The sequence below is a fragment of the Diachasma alloeum genome, unplaced genomic scaffold (genome assembly GCF_001412515.2).
Source record: "Diachasma alloeum isolate Michigan unplaced genomic scaffold, Dall2.0 Dall_scaffold_00760, whole genome shotgun sequence".
NCBI lineage: Eukaryota > Metazoa > Arthropoda > Insecta > Hymenoptera > Braconidae > Diachasma > Diachasma alloeum.
This window is the reverse complement of record NW_021680890.1, coordinates 215,843-230,782: the sequence shown is the minus strand read 5'-3', so window position 1 is coordinate 230,782 and position 14,940 is coordinate 215,843. Positions and strand designations below refer to the sequence as shown.

At 41.7% G+C, this 14,940-nt stretch overlaps 3 protein-coding genes across 3 annotated transcripts; 2 read left to right on the top strand and 1 right to left on the bottom strand.

Moving 5' to 3' along the window:
- Positions 1 to 635: 635 nt before the first annotated feature.
- LOC107044547 (SWI/SNF-related matrix-associated actin-dependent regulator of chromatin subfamily A containing DEAD/H box 1 homolog) lies at positions 636 to 6,103 on the bottom strand. The gene is made up of 7 exons (XM_015266465.1): positions 5,728 to 6,103; positions 5,233 to 5,426; positions 4,208 to 4,691; positions 2,671 to 3,796; positions 1,683 to 2,078; positions 1,346 to 1,452; positions 636 to 1,093 (listed from the first exon to the last, which is right to left on the bottom strand). The coding sequence occupies exons 1-7, from the start codon at positions 5,822 to 5,824 to the stop codon at positions 954 to 956; spliced, it is 2,544 nt and encodes an 847-aa protein (XP_015121951.1). The 5' UTR covers positions 5,825 to 6,103; the 3' UTR covers positions 636 to 953.
- Positions 6,104 to 6,711: 608 nt separating this feature from the next.
- Positions 6,712 to 9,559, top strand: LOC107044568 (notchless protein homolog 1). The gene is made up of 4 exons (XM_015266495.1): positions 6,712 to 6,855; positions 7,385 to 7,798; positions 8,070 to 8,563; positions 8,947 to 9,559. The coding sequence occupies exons 2-4, from the start codon at positions 7,456 to 7,458 to the stop codon at positions 9,535 to 9,537; spliced, it is 1,428 nt and encodes a 475-aa protein (XP_015121981.1). The 5' UTR covers positions 6,712 to 6,855; positions 7,385 to 7,455; the 3' UTR covers positions 9,538 to 9,559.
- An 814-nt stretch (positions 9,560 to 10,373) lies between these two features.
- Positions 10,374 to 14,731, top strand: LOC107044548 (gametogenetin-binding protein 2-like). Its single transcript, XM_015266466.1, has 5 exons — positions 10,374 to 10,685; positions 11,756 to 12,090; positions 12,911 to 13,652; positions 13,723 to 13,791; positions 13,869 to 14,731. The coding sequence occupies exons 1-5, from the start codon at positions 10,596 to 10,598 to the stop codon at positions 14,520 to 14,522; spliced, it is 1,890 nt and encodes a 629-aa protein (XP_015121952.1). The 5' UTR covers positions 10,374 to 10,595; the 3' UTR covers positions 14,523 to 14,731.
- Positions 14,732 to 14,940: the final 209 nt, after the last annotated feature.

Sequence of the window (14,940 nt, the reverse complement as noted above, 5' to 3'; positions counted from 1 at the left end):
ATTTTATTATTGTTATTACTAGGGGGCTGTGCCCCCCCCCTTAATCTTCTCTGGTATGTTTAGGTGTTCATATTACATAGAAAAAAAATTGATGGAGAATAGAATGATGTAGCTCCTTTGACAAATCGAGATTTTTAGTATTTACAAAAAGCTGCAACCAACGCATTCGTTTTTTAAGAATTTATTTATTCGAAACATGATTATAAAATTCGAGGTAGATTAATGGAAAAAATCATTAGCCTCCTCTGAAGAAAGCGAAGCGAGCAGGAGGAGAAAATTTTGAATAAAAGGAAAATGCAGTTCAAATCATTGAATTTCCTGTGAATACAATCACTCTCTTGTGCTTGTTCATACTTATAAATATTCCTCGGACAGGGCTTTTCATAAATGATCATGGTAGTTTATATAGGAGATGACCCTCGTCAACTGAAAATTTTTGCGTTGTCTTAATTTACAAAGTTATTATATAGAGGGATTCCTAACAACAGCATGTTTTCTCCTTCAGATGAGTTGAAAATGGATATTTATTCATTGTTCATGAATAATAAAACGAAAAAATTATTTCATCACATGTTGATTCCCATCAATCCAATTAAATCCATAATTACCTGAGTTTAAAAACAATAGAGGAGAAATAAATTGCTGCGATTTAATGTTTATTGCATTCCTAAAAAATCTCCAATTTTGCATGACAATGCTGTTTACACTTCCACCATATACGTCAATTTACAATAGAAATGAACCTAAAATATCAACTGAAAATCATAGAAAAATGCAAAAGTGTTGACACCATTTTCTGTTCTACGTGTTATTTTTTTATCTTTCAATATTTTTTTGAAAGAATTATGCAGAATCATAAATTATCGGCTGATTAAATTAGTACATAAATAGTGAGAGCTGCTTGAATTTTATCTAAAAAAAGGAATATTAAAAAAATAGGAATAAATTGTCTACTAAAATTCGCCATCAAATCCATTTTGTGATTTTGTTGGTGTCTTCGATGGTGACAGAGACACTGATTTATTGTGTGGGTCCAGCCCCAGTGTTTGTTTGAGCAGTTTTAATATACTTTTCTTATCCGTATTTTCATTCTCTGAAAAGTAAATGAATTAAAATCAATTCGAGTGAACAAAAAATCTAACACTACAATTCTTCTTCGCTATTTTTGCAATTATCTTGACATCGAGTGGTTTTACGAGAAAATGTCAGAATATTTTTTTTGTTGAGAATTAAATTTCCAGGGGAAAATGTCTCATGATCTTTTTTTCATAGAACCATTAATTACCAAGCTAATGGGATATTTAACAACTCTGTTTAAAAAAAAATTATTTATTGATAATTTTACCTTCATTCCCAGTGATTTGCTGCTCCAAATGCAGCTTCTGTTGAGCAACTTCGTACATTCCCTCCTCTATCGTGCCCTCTGACAATAATCGAATGATATTCACTGGTCTATTAACAACAAAAACCCAAAATTAATCCCTGAGCATAATAAAAAAAATTAAGAAATTCACAATTTCAAAATTTCATAGGAATCAAACAAGAAAATCATCTGCATAATGATTTTCTTCCTTTCATAATTCTCTCAACTGCATAAATCAATAAAAAAAAGAATGAAATGAAGAAAAAAATAAAATTATCAATTAAAGGATAGATTTAAAAATTAATTCAATAAAACTCACTTGGTCTGCCCAACTCGATGACACCTGTCCTCTGCCTGCTTATCATTATACGGATTAAAATCGATATCATGAATGATCACAGTATCGGCCGCAGTCAGATTGATTCCCAGCCCTCCAGCCTTGGTGCTCAATAAAAACACAAAGATCCCCTCATCATTCGTGAATTCATCGATGAGATCCTGCCTCTCGACCACAGGTGTCTGCCCATCCAATCTCAAGAACACATGTCCCCTCATCGTCAGGTACTCCTCCAGGTAATCCAGCACCATTGTAAACTGGCTGAAGATTAAAACTCGGTGTCCTTCGGCCTTCAACTTGGGCAGGTGCTCATCCAGCATCTTCAGTTTGCCAGACTCTGGAATGATCTCCTGGGGTAAGGCGAACCCTCCAAGACACCTGTGTGAAAAATTATGGGGATTTTTGGGTTGACTGGAAACTGATGGTTAACTCATAGGATTTGACCCTGAAGTTGACTCAATTTCACCCATAAGAGTTGACCCTCAGAATTTGTATAGGTCAACCTGAGGTTGACTACGTATTAATTACGTTGTATAGATCAAATCGAATGGATCGAATGGATGGTGAATGGGTTGAACTGAGAGTCAATTCCAACGGGTCAAACATATTAATAACTGAAAATCGTATTCTTCAAAATTCAGGGTCAATTCTTCTGACTTAAATTGAGAGTCAATTCCTATAAGTAAAATGTTATGGGTTAAATTGAGGGTCAATTCGTAGGGGTAAAATAATGTAGGCCAACCTGAGGGCTGAAACCTATGGGTCAACGACCAATTGGTAAAAATGAAATTATAGGTTTCAAAATTGAGGGTCAAATTCTGTAGGTCAACTCAAAACCCTGATGAATCAAACCCAGAGTCAACTCTGAATTCTTAAACCCTTAAACCCTTTACATATCATAATAAATACCCAAAAGTTTCAACTTAAATGTGTCACCTCTCCATCGTCACCCACCCCCACGCGCGCTCACCTGTGAACCCTCGTGAGCTCAGCAATCTGGTAATCACTCATCCAAACAAGATCCTCAAAAATAAACTGTGGATTCGTCTGCTTGTAGGTCGGATCCTTGGCCAGCCTCTTGGAGATCACCTCCACCTTATCCTCATCATAATAATCCCTGATCAAAACCGGATGATTAGCGAGCTTCCTCAGCTGCATCATCATCCCAACCCCATTGACCTCGGCAGAGCTGCCGGCCTCCTCCGAGAACTCCCTGATAAACTTCTGATAAAGCTCCTTCTGCTTCTTGATCATGGGGCACCTGACGATTGCCTCAGTCTTGGTCGGCAGATCCCTCAGGACCTCTGACTTCAGCCTCCTCAGGACGAAGGGTCTCATGATCTGCTTCGCATTTTTCACCTGCTCCTGCTCGAAGAGTGGCAGCTCCTCGCTGTCCCTCTCACTCTGGAGCTTCGGATTCTTCGCGAAGAGGCTCTTCAGGTCGTTCTGCTTGCCCGCAAATATCGAGGGCATCACGAAGATGAGGAGGGATATGAGCTCCAGGAGATTGTTCTGGAGGGGAGTCCCTGTGAGGAGCACCCGGTGCTTGGCATTGATCCTCACGAGATTTTCGTAACGAATTGTCGACATGTTCTTCAGCATGTGCGCCTCATCGAAGATGACGTACTCGATGGGAAGGACCCGGAAGAGTCGGCGCTCCTCTGGGGTTGACGAGACGAGGTTGTAAGTCGTCAGGAGGATGTCGACGTCGTCCAGGTCGCCGTTTCTCCAGCCCATGCGCATGCATTTTCTCTCGTCCTGGGAGCCGTAGTACTGGACAACGTTGAGGGAGGGCGACCAGCGGGAGAGCTCGTTGGACCAATTCTCCATGGTTGAGCTGGGGACGACGATGAGGTGGGGACCATCGGGGGGCGAGGGAGAGGTCTCCTTGAGGTACGTGAGGAACGCGATTATCTGGACGGTCTTGCCGAGGCCCATCTCGTCGGCGAGGATGCCGTTGACGTTCTGGGAGTGCATTACTGCCAGCCAGTTGAGGCCCACCATCTGGTAGGGGGCCAGGGTCAGCTCGGGGGAGAGGCTCGAGGGCTGGGTGGGTATCATGTGGGAGCCGGCCGATACTGCCTTCTCCATGTTCGCTGGAAGGGTGAAGGGGACTTGGTGAGACTTTTCCGGGTGGAGGAGGCACTCTCTGTATAAGATACTTATTGTTTGAGGGAGGGATTCTGAGGGTCTGAGGGGCTTGGGCTTGTAGTGCTCGAAATACAGGGAAAGAGGACAGTATAAAAATTTCATTGAATAAGACAAGTATCTTATATAAAGAGTCAACGGTAATTGCGTCAATATTTGCCCAAAAATATTTTCTGAAAATTGACCACCGGGAATTCGTATTTTTACGTTTCAGACTATTCTACGTCATTTCCAATAAAAATTAGAGAATGTGAAAATTGAAGGATTGCAATGCTTCCATTTGGCAGCAAAAATATTGTCACACTTGTCTTCATCATTATACTTTATGGAGATGATCAATGGGTTCAGTGGTAAATTACCAGACAGACGGAGGCACTTCTTCATCAGGGCCTCCACGACACTCCTAGTGGCCAGAAGACTCTGCGCCGAGTTCAGGAGTTCAGTGTCCAGGTACTTGCTCGTCTGGAATTTCTCGACGAGATCCCTCCAGTTCTCGAAGGGTCTGGCGTCGATGATGGCTTGTGCCTTCTTCTGGGAGCAGTGGGGCATCAGCAGCAGCTCCGCCATCCTCCCAGTCTGCATGAAGCCCAGAACGGCTTTTTTGTCGCCAGTCAAGTCGTTGGAGATCTCTGCGTCCGAGTCCTCGTCGCTGTCGAATACTTTGGTGGTGTAGGTCGCCTCGTCCGAGTCAATGTTGGTCTCCTCCTCGTCGTCCTCCCTTTTTCGACGTTTCTTCTTGCTCGAGTTCTTGGACTTCTTCAGGGGACGCTTCTTCAACGATTTCAGGGCTGATTGGGCTTCCTCTGTGTTCCAATTGGAGTCCGTCAGAACTTCTCGGATTTTCTGGAGGGAAGAATTGTTAATTGATAATTTGGGGAGAATTTTGATTGATGAATATCTCGGAATCTAAGAGATGACGAAATTTTTCTCATGACCTTTTTTATAGCCCTCAATTGGCTCTACAAAAATGTTGTGATGAAAATTTTTCTATCTCCTTTAGATTCCGAGATATTCGTCAAAAACTGGCCGATAGTCAAAATTGACTTGACCCAGTTTATCGCTTTGCTACTGAATTTGGATTTATCTCGTAGACGAGGGGTTCTGGGAGAAAATGTTAAAAGACCTTGTTCGAAACGAAGCTGAATCTCCATAAATTCGCGGTCGAGTAATTCGGCCAAATCCAAAAATCTCCGGGACCCCTCAAACAGACCTGTTTTGTATTTTTCATTTACGGTTTCTCCAAATACCTCGAAAACTAGTGGTCCTACGTAAAAATGTCTCCAAACCTTTTTTGTAGCTTTTAAAATTCGCGACAAAAACCTCTCACATTCCCTCCCCAACCCAAATCCTTCCATCCCAAACTCTTTCTCAAGCCCATCCTCACCGAAGACTCAATGTCTGGATACTCTCCACTCAGGTACTTCATCTTCCTCTCCCTCTCCACATCCTCAGCATCGCTCTCTCCCCCGACGATCTTCGGGGGTCCCTCCGAGGTCTCCTCATCACTGTCCACAATCCTGTTAACACACTTCCTCCTCGGGAGAAGCTCAGGACTCGTCAGATTGCTGTCGTCATCAGCTGCACCAAAAACCGAAAAAAAATGAATAAATAAATGAAGAATTGTCTTTAGTCTCTCCACAAAATTGTCTTTAATCATAAAAATAGAGAAATGCATAAAAAAAGACTTTCTCTAAAAAAAAAATTGTTCTCCGTAAAAATGTTTCTCAGACCCTCAGGGTCGCCCTCCCCTAGACATAACTCTGAATTAACAAAAAAATAAAATAAATAAACGCAGAATTGTGTTCGATCTCTCAATACATTGTCCTGTCGCAAAAATGGAGAACAAAGACTTGAAAAAAAATTAATAAAAAATACTCACACATGATTAATTTCTTGACGTTCTTCTTCTGAAACCTGAAATTCCTGAGATTACCCAGAAGACTTGGACTGCTGTTCCCTTGACCCTCACCAGACATTTCTCGACTGAAAAAAAATTCACCCCAACGTTTTTTTTGTTCCTCTAGACGTCCTGAGAACTCTCCCACATTGTCCCAACCCCTAGAGCCCCAAACAACCGTTCCAACAGCAAATTAACCCCCAGAAACTCCGAAAAAGTATCGAAAATAAAAAAACGGGTGAATTTACGAGGGATTAATTAATTATTTGTTGGACTCGACGGTCTCAACGCACGACGCCGAGGTTTTTTCCCACGAATAATGCCCCCAGGTGCTCGATTATTGGCGGTGAACGCTCGACGCCACCTGGGGGCATCTCCACAAACTCCAGATTTCATGAAAAAATGATGAAAGTTGTGGATATGAGGAAAAATGCATAGAAATCATTTTTTTTTTATCATTTAGGTTTTTCCTCAGAGCTTCTCAAGAACTTTTCTTCATTTTTTTATTTTGGGGTGTTTATCCTTCATTGTCAGCTGATTATTACTCATTCTAGAGAATTTAAGACAAAATTTATGAAATTTTATTGAAATTGAAGAAAAATCGCCTCAAAACCGATTTTTTATTTTTCTGTTGCTTCTCTAAATTTCTTAAGAATTTATTTTTACTTTCTATTTTATGGGATTTATTATTCTCCTCTCTTCCACAAGAAAACAGAATAATTACCCCCACCCCCCGTAGATACAAAATAATGCTCCAACTGGACAATTCCATAAATATATTCACATTTTCGTAAAATAATTGATGAATAATAGGAAAACATGTATAAAATTTCCAAAGAAATTGTAGTTTTTCCGGATTTTTCTTTGAAATCTTTGGGGTTTTTAATTTTTTCGGTGGCGGGGAGGCATCAGCTGACGTTCCCCAGCTTCCCCCCCGTGTGCCGCGCGGTGGCTTTTGAGGGGAATGCTCCGAAAAGTTTGGCGGAAACCCACGTGGTCATTGTTTAGTGTCAAAGTGTGAGAGTGAAAAGGGAAAATCCAAGTTTTTGGGGATTTGATTTTGTTTTGAGGGTTTGGGGAGGTGTGGAGGAGTGTTTGGAGTGGTTGTTGGTGAGTTTTCAGAGGAACCCGAAGGTTTTTGCGGCGGGAGTGGCGGATATTTAAGATCTAACCTAGAATTCACAAGAGAGAGAGAAGGGGAATGAGAAAATTATTTTTTTTCTATTTTTGAAAATTAAGAATTCCAGAGGTTCCAAAAAAAAAATTTCATAAAGTCTTTCCATTTTCTAGAGATTTTACGAAGTTTAGCGAGAATAAAACTGAAATCAACAGAAACATTGAAAGTCGAACTTTTTTCTTGTTCAGTTTTTGTTGAATATCTCAAAACTGAAGAGAGATAGAGAAATTTTTATGAAAACCTTGTTTGTAGCTCTGAGAATTTTCTACAAAAAAGTTCTTAACAAAAATTTCGCCATTTCCATTAGATTTCTAGATATTTATCAGAAACAAAATGAAGAAATTTCTTTAAAAAACTAGAAAAGAAAAAAACTCCTTTGAAATTCCAAGAAATTGATTTATTTTCTTCTTCTCTAATGTCTCCGCCATATGTAATCATCTAATTTGATAAATATTGTTTTAGATCAGCCTCTGGGGATTACTAACGAAGCCAATCTCTATTTATTTTCTAACTAATTGAATTGAACAAAAAATATGAATAAAAGAAAATTGGAAGACGAGGAAGAGTCGAAAGAGGACAAGAGGACAGTTCTGTCTCGGCTGAAATCAGACACAGGAGAGGAGCTACCAGGAGGCCTTCTAGATCTTCCCCTGGACGTGGGGGTCGACAAGCTCCAGCTGATCTGCAACGCACTGTTGGGTCAGGATGACCCAGTTCCCCTCGCATTCTTCGTTAACGACGTGGAAGTCACTGGGACTCTTGGAGAGAACCTGGGGAAAAACTTCTCTACAAGTGAGAACGTCGTCGACATTATTTACCAGCCACAAGCTGTCTTCAAGGTCAGGGCTGTGACCAGGTGTACAGGATCCATCGAGGGTAATAATGATATTTTAAAATGTTTTTATTGTTTTCGGGATGAACGCAAAAAAGGAACAGATGGAATTCGGGATGAACGAGGAAAATGAGTTTTCGTGGGTTCTTGAGAAAATAATTATCTCGATGATGAGTGAGTTTAGAGGAAAACGCCAAAGGCCATTTTTGTTGGAAATTTATTCAGCTCCAAAAAAGCTCTTGTGACATTTTCCCCTACACCCACTCCTCTCTGCGATAAGCCCCAATAAACAAAACCCATTTCTACAAATTCCAGGTCACAAGGAGGCAGTCATCTCCGTCGCCTTTTCCCCAGACGGACGGCACTTAGCGAGTGGTTCTGGTGACACAACAGTCAGATTCTGGGACATCAACACCCAGACACCTCACTTCACCTGCACAGGACACAAGCACTGGGTCCTCTGCATCTCGTGGTCCCCCTGTGGCACGAAACTCGTGTCAGCCTGCAAGAATGGCTCTATAATCCAGTGGGACCCCCTGACGGGCTCCCAGATTGGCAAGACCATGACTGGACACAAAATGTGGGTGACGTCCATCAGCTGGGAGCCTTACCACAGGAGTAAGGAGTGCAGGTACCTCGTGAGTGCCTCCAAGGACTCGGATCTGAGGATCTGGGACACGAAATTGTGCCAGACTACGAGGGTCTTGGCCGGACACACGAAGAGTGTCACGTGTGTCAGGTGGGGTGGGAGAGGCCTCATCTACTCCGGCTCACAGGACAGGAGCATCAGAGTCTGGAGGGCAGAAGACGTAAGGAGAATTTTTTTATTGAAGGCCCAGTTATCTCGATTGTTTTTCCATCTTCATAATGTAAAATATATCACATTTTCCATGGGATTTTACGTCACGTAGGAGCCCCTAAAAATTATGATTGTACAATCAAAAAAAGTAGAAAAAAAAACTGAACATTTTCAAAGAGCGTTTTTAATAGAAATTAAGAAATAAGTCCGATAGAGAGGAAATACGGAAAACGAGTGATTCTATAACAAAATCTCTCTAAACGTTTTTCATAGCTGAGAAAATTCTCTCCAAAAAATCGCTTATCACATTTCTCCCTAAAACCACCCATTGCCGAGTTACTCCTCCCCAAAACCCCCCGTAAACCTCAACCCACGATTCTCATCAATTCCCAGGGGATCCTCTGCAGGATTCTACAAGGTCACGCCCACTGGGTGAACACGCTAGCCCTGAACGTGGACTACGTCCTGAGGACCGGTCCCTTCGACCTCACAGCCCCCTCAGAGGACCCCGAGGCTCTGGCCCTGAGGCGGTACGAGGCAGTGGGAGAGGAGCGCCTAGTCTCAGGCTCCGACGACTTCACCCTCTTCCTCTGGGCCCCAGAGAAGGAGAAAAAGCCCATCGCCAGGATGACGGGTCATCAACAGCTGATAAATGATGTCAAGTTCTCCCCGGACGGCAGAGTAATCGCCTCAGCGTCATTCGACAAATCCATCAAGTTGTGGGAGGCCTCCAACGGAAGATTCATAACATCACTGAGAGGACATGTCCAGGCGGTCTACTCCATCGCCTGGAGTGCAGACTCCAGACTCCTCGTTTCAGGCTCCTCGGACTCAACTCTCAAAGTCTGGAGCATGAAAACGAAAAAACTTGCGGAGGACTTGCCGGGACACGCTGACGAGGTCTACGCGGTTGACTGGTCCCCAGACGGCCTCAGGGTGGCTTCTGGAGGGAAGGATAAGGTCCTGCGACTGTGGCAGAACTGATTGCCGTTTTTTTTTTTGAAGATTCAAGTGATTGTTTTTATTCGCAATAAAAATTTTTAGAGAATTTTTTCGTTCGTCTGTTTTACTTTTTTTTAAATTGAGGATCAGATCGGCAATACATGGCCTTGAGGGTCGTTTGATCCTTGAGCAGGGCCTTGGGGATCAAACGACCCTTATTGACGAGTGGGGTTAATGTGACCCTTGACTCAAGTTTTTCATTTGACGTATTCTAGACTTTTTTTAAGGGCCGAAGGCCCTTGATAAAGGCTTTTATGATCAAACGAGCCTTAATGAGGAGATCCTTAATAAGAGTGTTGTTATTGACGTGAGGGTCAAGTGACCCTTGATAAGGGTTTTGAGGATCAAATGACCCTTACTGACGTGTAGGGTGAGTTTGACCCTTCTAGACTTTTTCAAAAGGCCCTTGATAGGGGCTTGATGATCAAACAATCCTTAATAAGGGTCTTGAGGGTGATACGATCCTTATTGACGTCAAGGGTCATATGACCCTTGATAAGGGCCTTGAGGGTCTTTGACCCTCACCTTAAAAAATAAGTTACCAAAAATTTTGGAATTGAATTGTCAGTTGGATAAAATAGTTGTTTTTCCATGAAAAATCAGTTCCCTTGAAAATCACAAGAACAAAAATTTACAAAAAAAAACCTTTTGAACCTTTTTCAACCCCTCCTCCTTATGATTTTCCCCTGAACCCACCGCTTTCTCCACACTTGAAAAAAAATCCTGAAATCACCTTCACGAAAACGTAAACAAGCCCAAGGGTGGGAGTTATCCCATCAGAGTGGGGGTAAAAGGGCGGAAGTGAGCAATAGAGAGGCTGTCGCTTCGGTTGCAAATGGCAGACGTGCAACGTATACTGTAGTGACCATATCCTCGTTGAATTTCCACTCGATCAAACATTAATTTCGTGAGATAACGGGAGTCGAGGGAATTGGGAGGGTCTTGAAATTATTCTACGTGTTATTGGGGAACAATTGTTCTTGGGGAATTGATTGAACGAAATTTATCTGGGGGTAATATTCCGGGGTAATTGCTCGACAATGGCGAAACTCATCGATATTTGGCGTACGGACCAGCCGGTCAATCTCAAGAAACGACAAATGCCGCTGATTGTTGATCATCAGTTGACGGTGAGTATTGGGTTGTGATTTTTGTGGAATTTGTTGGATTTTTTTTTATGTCAATGGTGGATCGTGGCGAGAGGTTCTAACGGTATTCATGGGGGGACATAACCTCAATTCGGGGGAATTGGAAATTGTTGGGAGGATATTGTTTGTTGAAGCTGATTTAGAATTTTCGAGACTTTGGGAATTGATGAAAAATTTATTGGATTTTTCATCGTATTTTTCGTTTACGTTGTTTTATTTGATTTTCATTATTTTTTTTACAGCCGTAGTTTGGGTTATTTTTGTTGTAAATAAAATTTTTATTGGTTTTTTGTTAAAGGCTCGTTTGAAATTACGTAGGAAATAACCGCGAGTTCTTGAAGCAAATTTCATCATTTACTTTTGAGATTTAAATTTATTTTTCAATTTTGAGGAATACGGTCTCAAGGGTTTTGGTAATCATGACTTTTTCCAAATTTTTTTAAAGTAATTTTGGGGTAATTGGAGTATTGAGGGTTTTTCATACTTTCGGGAATTGATGAAGAACTTATTGGAATTTTTAGTGATATTTTTTAGACTGTTGGGAATCGTAATTTTGTTTAATTTTTTTTTTTTTTTTTTTTTACAAAAAATGGTGACATAAGTCTCATGAGAAAATTCGTATTTTGGAATATTTTGTTGGAAATAAAAATTTAACATTAAAGAAAATCACAATTCCTCAAAAACTTCTCCATTTCTCACGTGGATGCCACGAAAAAAAATCAATTTCATTAATTTTTCCCGACAATTTTTTCTCATTTCGTTTGAATTCCTAAATATTGTCGAAAAAAGTTGTAATTCTACCAAAATTATCCTAAAAAACTTCGTTTTCTAGTTCTCATTCCACTCAAAGCGAAAAATCCTCATGAACAATTTCCATCCGCCTTCACTTCCCAGTTATTCCCCAAAAACTCAGCTCTCTATTTCCTATTCTCTATTTTCTATTTCTCGCACAGATGTCACAAAAAAATAAATTTCATTTTCCCCCATAATCTTTCCCACTTCGTTTGAATTCCAAAACACTCCCGAAAAAAAAGTTATAATTCAACATCCAGATGATCATGGACTTGAGCAGTCTTGGTTACATCTGCGAAAGTCCCCTGGTGCGTGGTAAGCACCTGGACGAATTCACCCGTAAACTGAATATCCTCACGAAGGATGAGATCAAGGGATCCTTCGAGGTGTCCCACAAGGACATGCTGGACATTCTAAGGCAGGCGGTGCCCTGCGTCGGATGTCGGCGAAGTGTGGAGCGGCTTTTCTACGACGTCATGACCTCCGGTCATCAAGCGCTAGATCCACTCATCGTTACCAAGGACGGCATGATTACCCTGAGTGATGAAGTGCTGGAGTCACCGCGGTTACTATGTACTATGCTTCAGGGGCACAGGTAAAGATATCATTAAAAGGCAATTAAAATTTTCCACTGCTGACCCGGTGTGAGTTGCTATTATTTCGATAAGAAGAGGATTTGATACGAGATTTCGGAAGACTTATTTTTTCGGGAGATTATTGACTTTTGTGGAATGAAGCTGAAATCAGCAGAACATTCGCCAGCGGAAAATTCAATTTAGGGGATATTTAAGTGTAGGAGAGTCAAATAATTATATCTCCAAATGTTTTTTAAGTGCGAAGAAGTTTTTACATTACTTAAAAACATTTGTACACCCCAAGATTTGCCCAAGACAAATATTCTGGTGTCGAATCTTTCGCTAGTTTCAGCTTCATTTATGTAGAGTTGACTGATCATATAAGATACCTCGCTTTTTTTACGAGATTTTGAGGTGTAATGGATTGACGTCGATAATTGATGACTTAATATGATCACTTTTTTCGTCAAAAATTGACCGGTGCCGTGCGTATCTTATAAAAAGCACTAGCAGTCAAACGTTCGGGAGGCGATGGAGGTGCCGAGAGTGGGGGGTAATCCCTGAGCGCGTGGGGCTCGAAGTATCTTATATAGAGAGTCGACCAGTCGAATCTTTATATAAGATACCTCCTTCGCTGCTCCCATATTCAATGGCATTTTCCCCTCTAATCAATTAACATCGATAATTAATGACTCAATACATATTTTATTTAATACTACTGTTGTAGTTCTCTTTCTCTTTTTCAAGCACCATATCTTATAAAAAGTACCCTTCAAACAATCTCCCTTGAAATCCTCCCGAATCCATAAAAAAACTGAATTCCCCTGAAATCCCTTGCAGTTCTCGTCTGAACGCCCTCCTGGAGAAACAGCCCCGTAGCAAAAAATCTCGTCGTTGCGTCTTGCACTCGCTAGAGGTCCAACGTACCCGTCCCCCCTCAGGGGCCTGGCGAGAAGTCTGGGACGTTATGAAATCCCCCTGTCGCCAGGAACTAACAGTCGTAGAGAAAGAAACCCTAGAGACAACCCTGGACACATACCTCAAGAAGCACCGCTTCTGCTCGGAATGTCGAACAAAGGTCCTCCTAGCGTCGTCCCTCCTCTCGAAGGACCCCGAGACCATCCGAGACAAGGGTTACGTACCTGCCCTCTACGCAGGGATAAAGCGCTGCGTCCCAGAGAGTCACGTTCACCTCCCCACGAATTCTGACTACATCAGCTCATTGATCGGACGCGCCCAGCCAGAAGTCATGGGTCGCGAGAGACACGCCAAGACCTTGGAGATCGCCCAGGAGGAGGTCCTCACGTGCCTAGGAATCTGCGTGGCTGAGAAACTACACAGGGTGCACAGGAGACTCAGAGAGGAGGAGACTGTCTGCAAGGTATTCGCAGCTGTTGCCATCGATGCTCTTTCTCGAAATTTTCAGATGGCGGTCGAGGTGAAACAGGGGATCACCCAGCTGGAGATACTATACGAGGAGCTGACGAGGGAGGAGATCGTCAAGGAGAAGAAGAAGGAGAAGCTGAGGCTGAAGAGGAGAAAGAAGAAGGAGAGGAAGGGAGAGGTCATCGAGAAGGAGGAGGTGAGGAATATCGGGGGTTAGAGAGTCTCTCCACGTCGTCCTTATAATTAACATCAATATTTTTTTTCAGGATGAACTGGGGAAGAAGGAGAATATACCAGAGCCTGATTGTAATTGTACAGAAACCTGTAGCCAAAAGGTGAGTTTGCAAGCGAAGTTTATGAGAATTCTTCAGGCTGTGGAGTCTGAAACTTTGCTCTTTGTTTTTTTTTTCAGAAAATTCAGCCACAAATCCCAGATAACCCACCCCGTACCTGCGTGCCACCGAAGAAGTCGCCGAAGAAACCAAAAGCCTCGAAATCTAGGAAAATACCAGATTCATGTGCCAAAAATCCCAAGAAGCTTGAGGTTCACATAGAGGACGAGAACTGCACGTGTCCAAAGGATTTGGAGTGCACCGAGGAGCTTCTAAAATGGATAAAACTCTCCAAATTGAGTGATAACGGGAGCAGAGCGTCTTCGGAGCCCTCTCAATCCTCCCAGGACTGTGGGTATTCGTCTGAGCACAATGCAAGTAGTGTCTCAATGCCGAGTACTCCTGAGGGCTCAGAGGTCGCCTGCTCCGAGGGCTGTTGTGGTCACGAGGGTGATTGTCAAGATAATTTAGGAAACGATAAATTGAATCATTCCATTTCACCTCTATTATTAATTAGGGAACAAAAATTCACTCCAACATTAACGCAAATGCTTCAAGACTCATTATCGGATGATGAGGGTAATGAGAGTCTCATTCCACTCGAGGAAATTCAAGAATTCCATTCACGTGTGTGTCAGGTGCATGAAAAACGTCTGGAGTTGAGGAAAAATCTACGCAAACGCTTCGCTATATTGTGTAGCCATTATAAATCCAGCAATGGCATTCCAAAATGATTCATTTTTTTTCTCATGCTGAAAGAAAACTTTTTTACATTTAATTTCTACCACTTGGGGATTCATTAGAGATGATGTTGTATATTTTGGATAATTGTTGGAGACATTTTTTTTCTTCTTTTTCATTGAAGGAATCATTGAAATTTATTTTCTAATTTCATTGTAATTGAGAATGCGAGAGCTCGAATAAAATTTTCTTGAGAAAATAATTTCAAGTTGTGTTTTTATTGACAAGTAAGTAAGAATATTTTGAAGAAAATCTGCATCTTCAGATTGCTGGGTTGTTACTCTGCCAATTGAGCTGCAGGTGGTTGTACCAATGGTTAAAAGAACGAAGTGACTATGTCTGGTGACAGTCTATCTTTGAGACCAGCATGTCACTACTGACTGGATCAACCAGGGAAATTCGTTTTTCAAA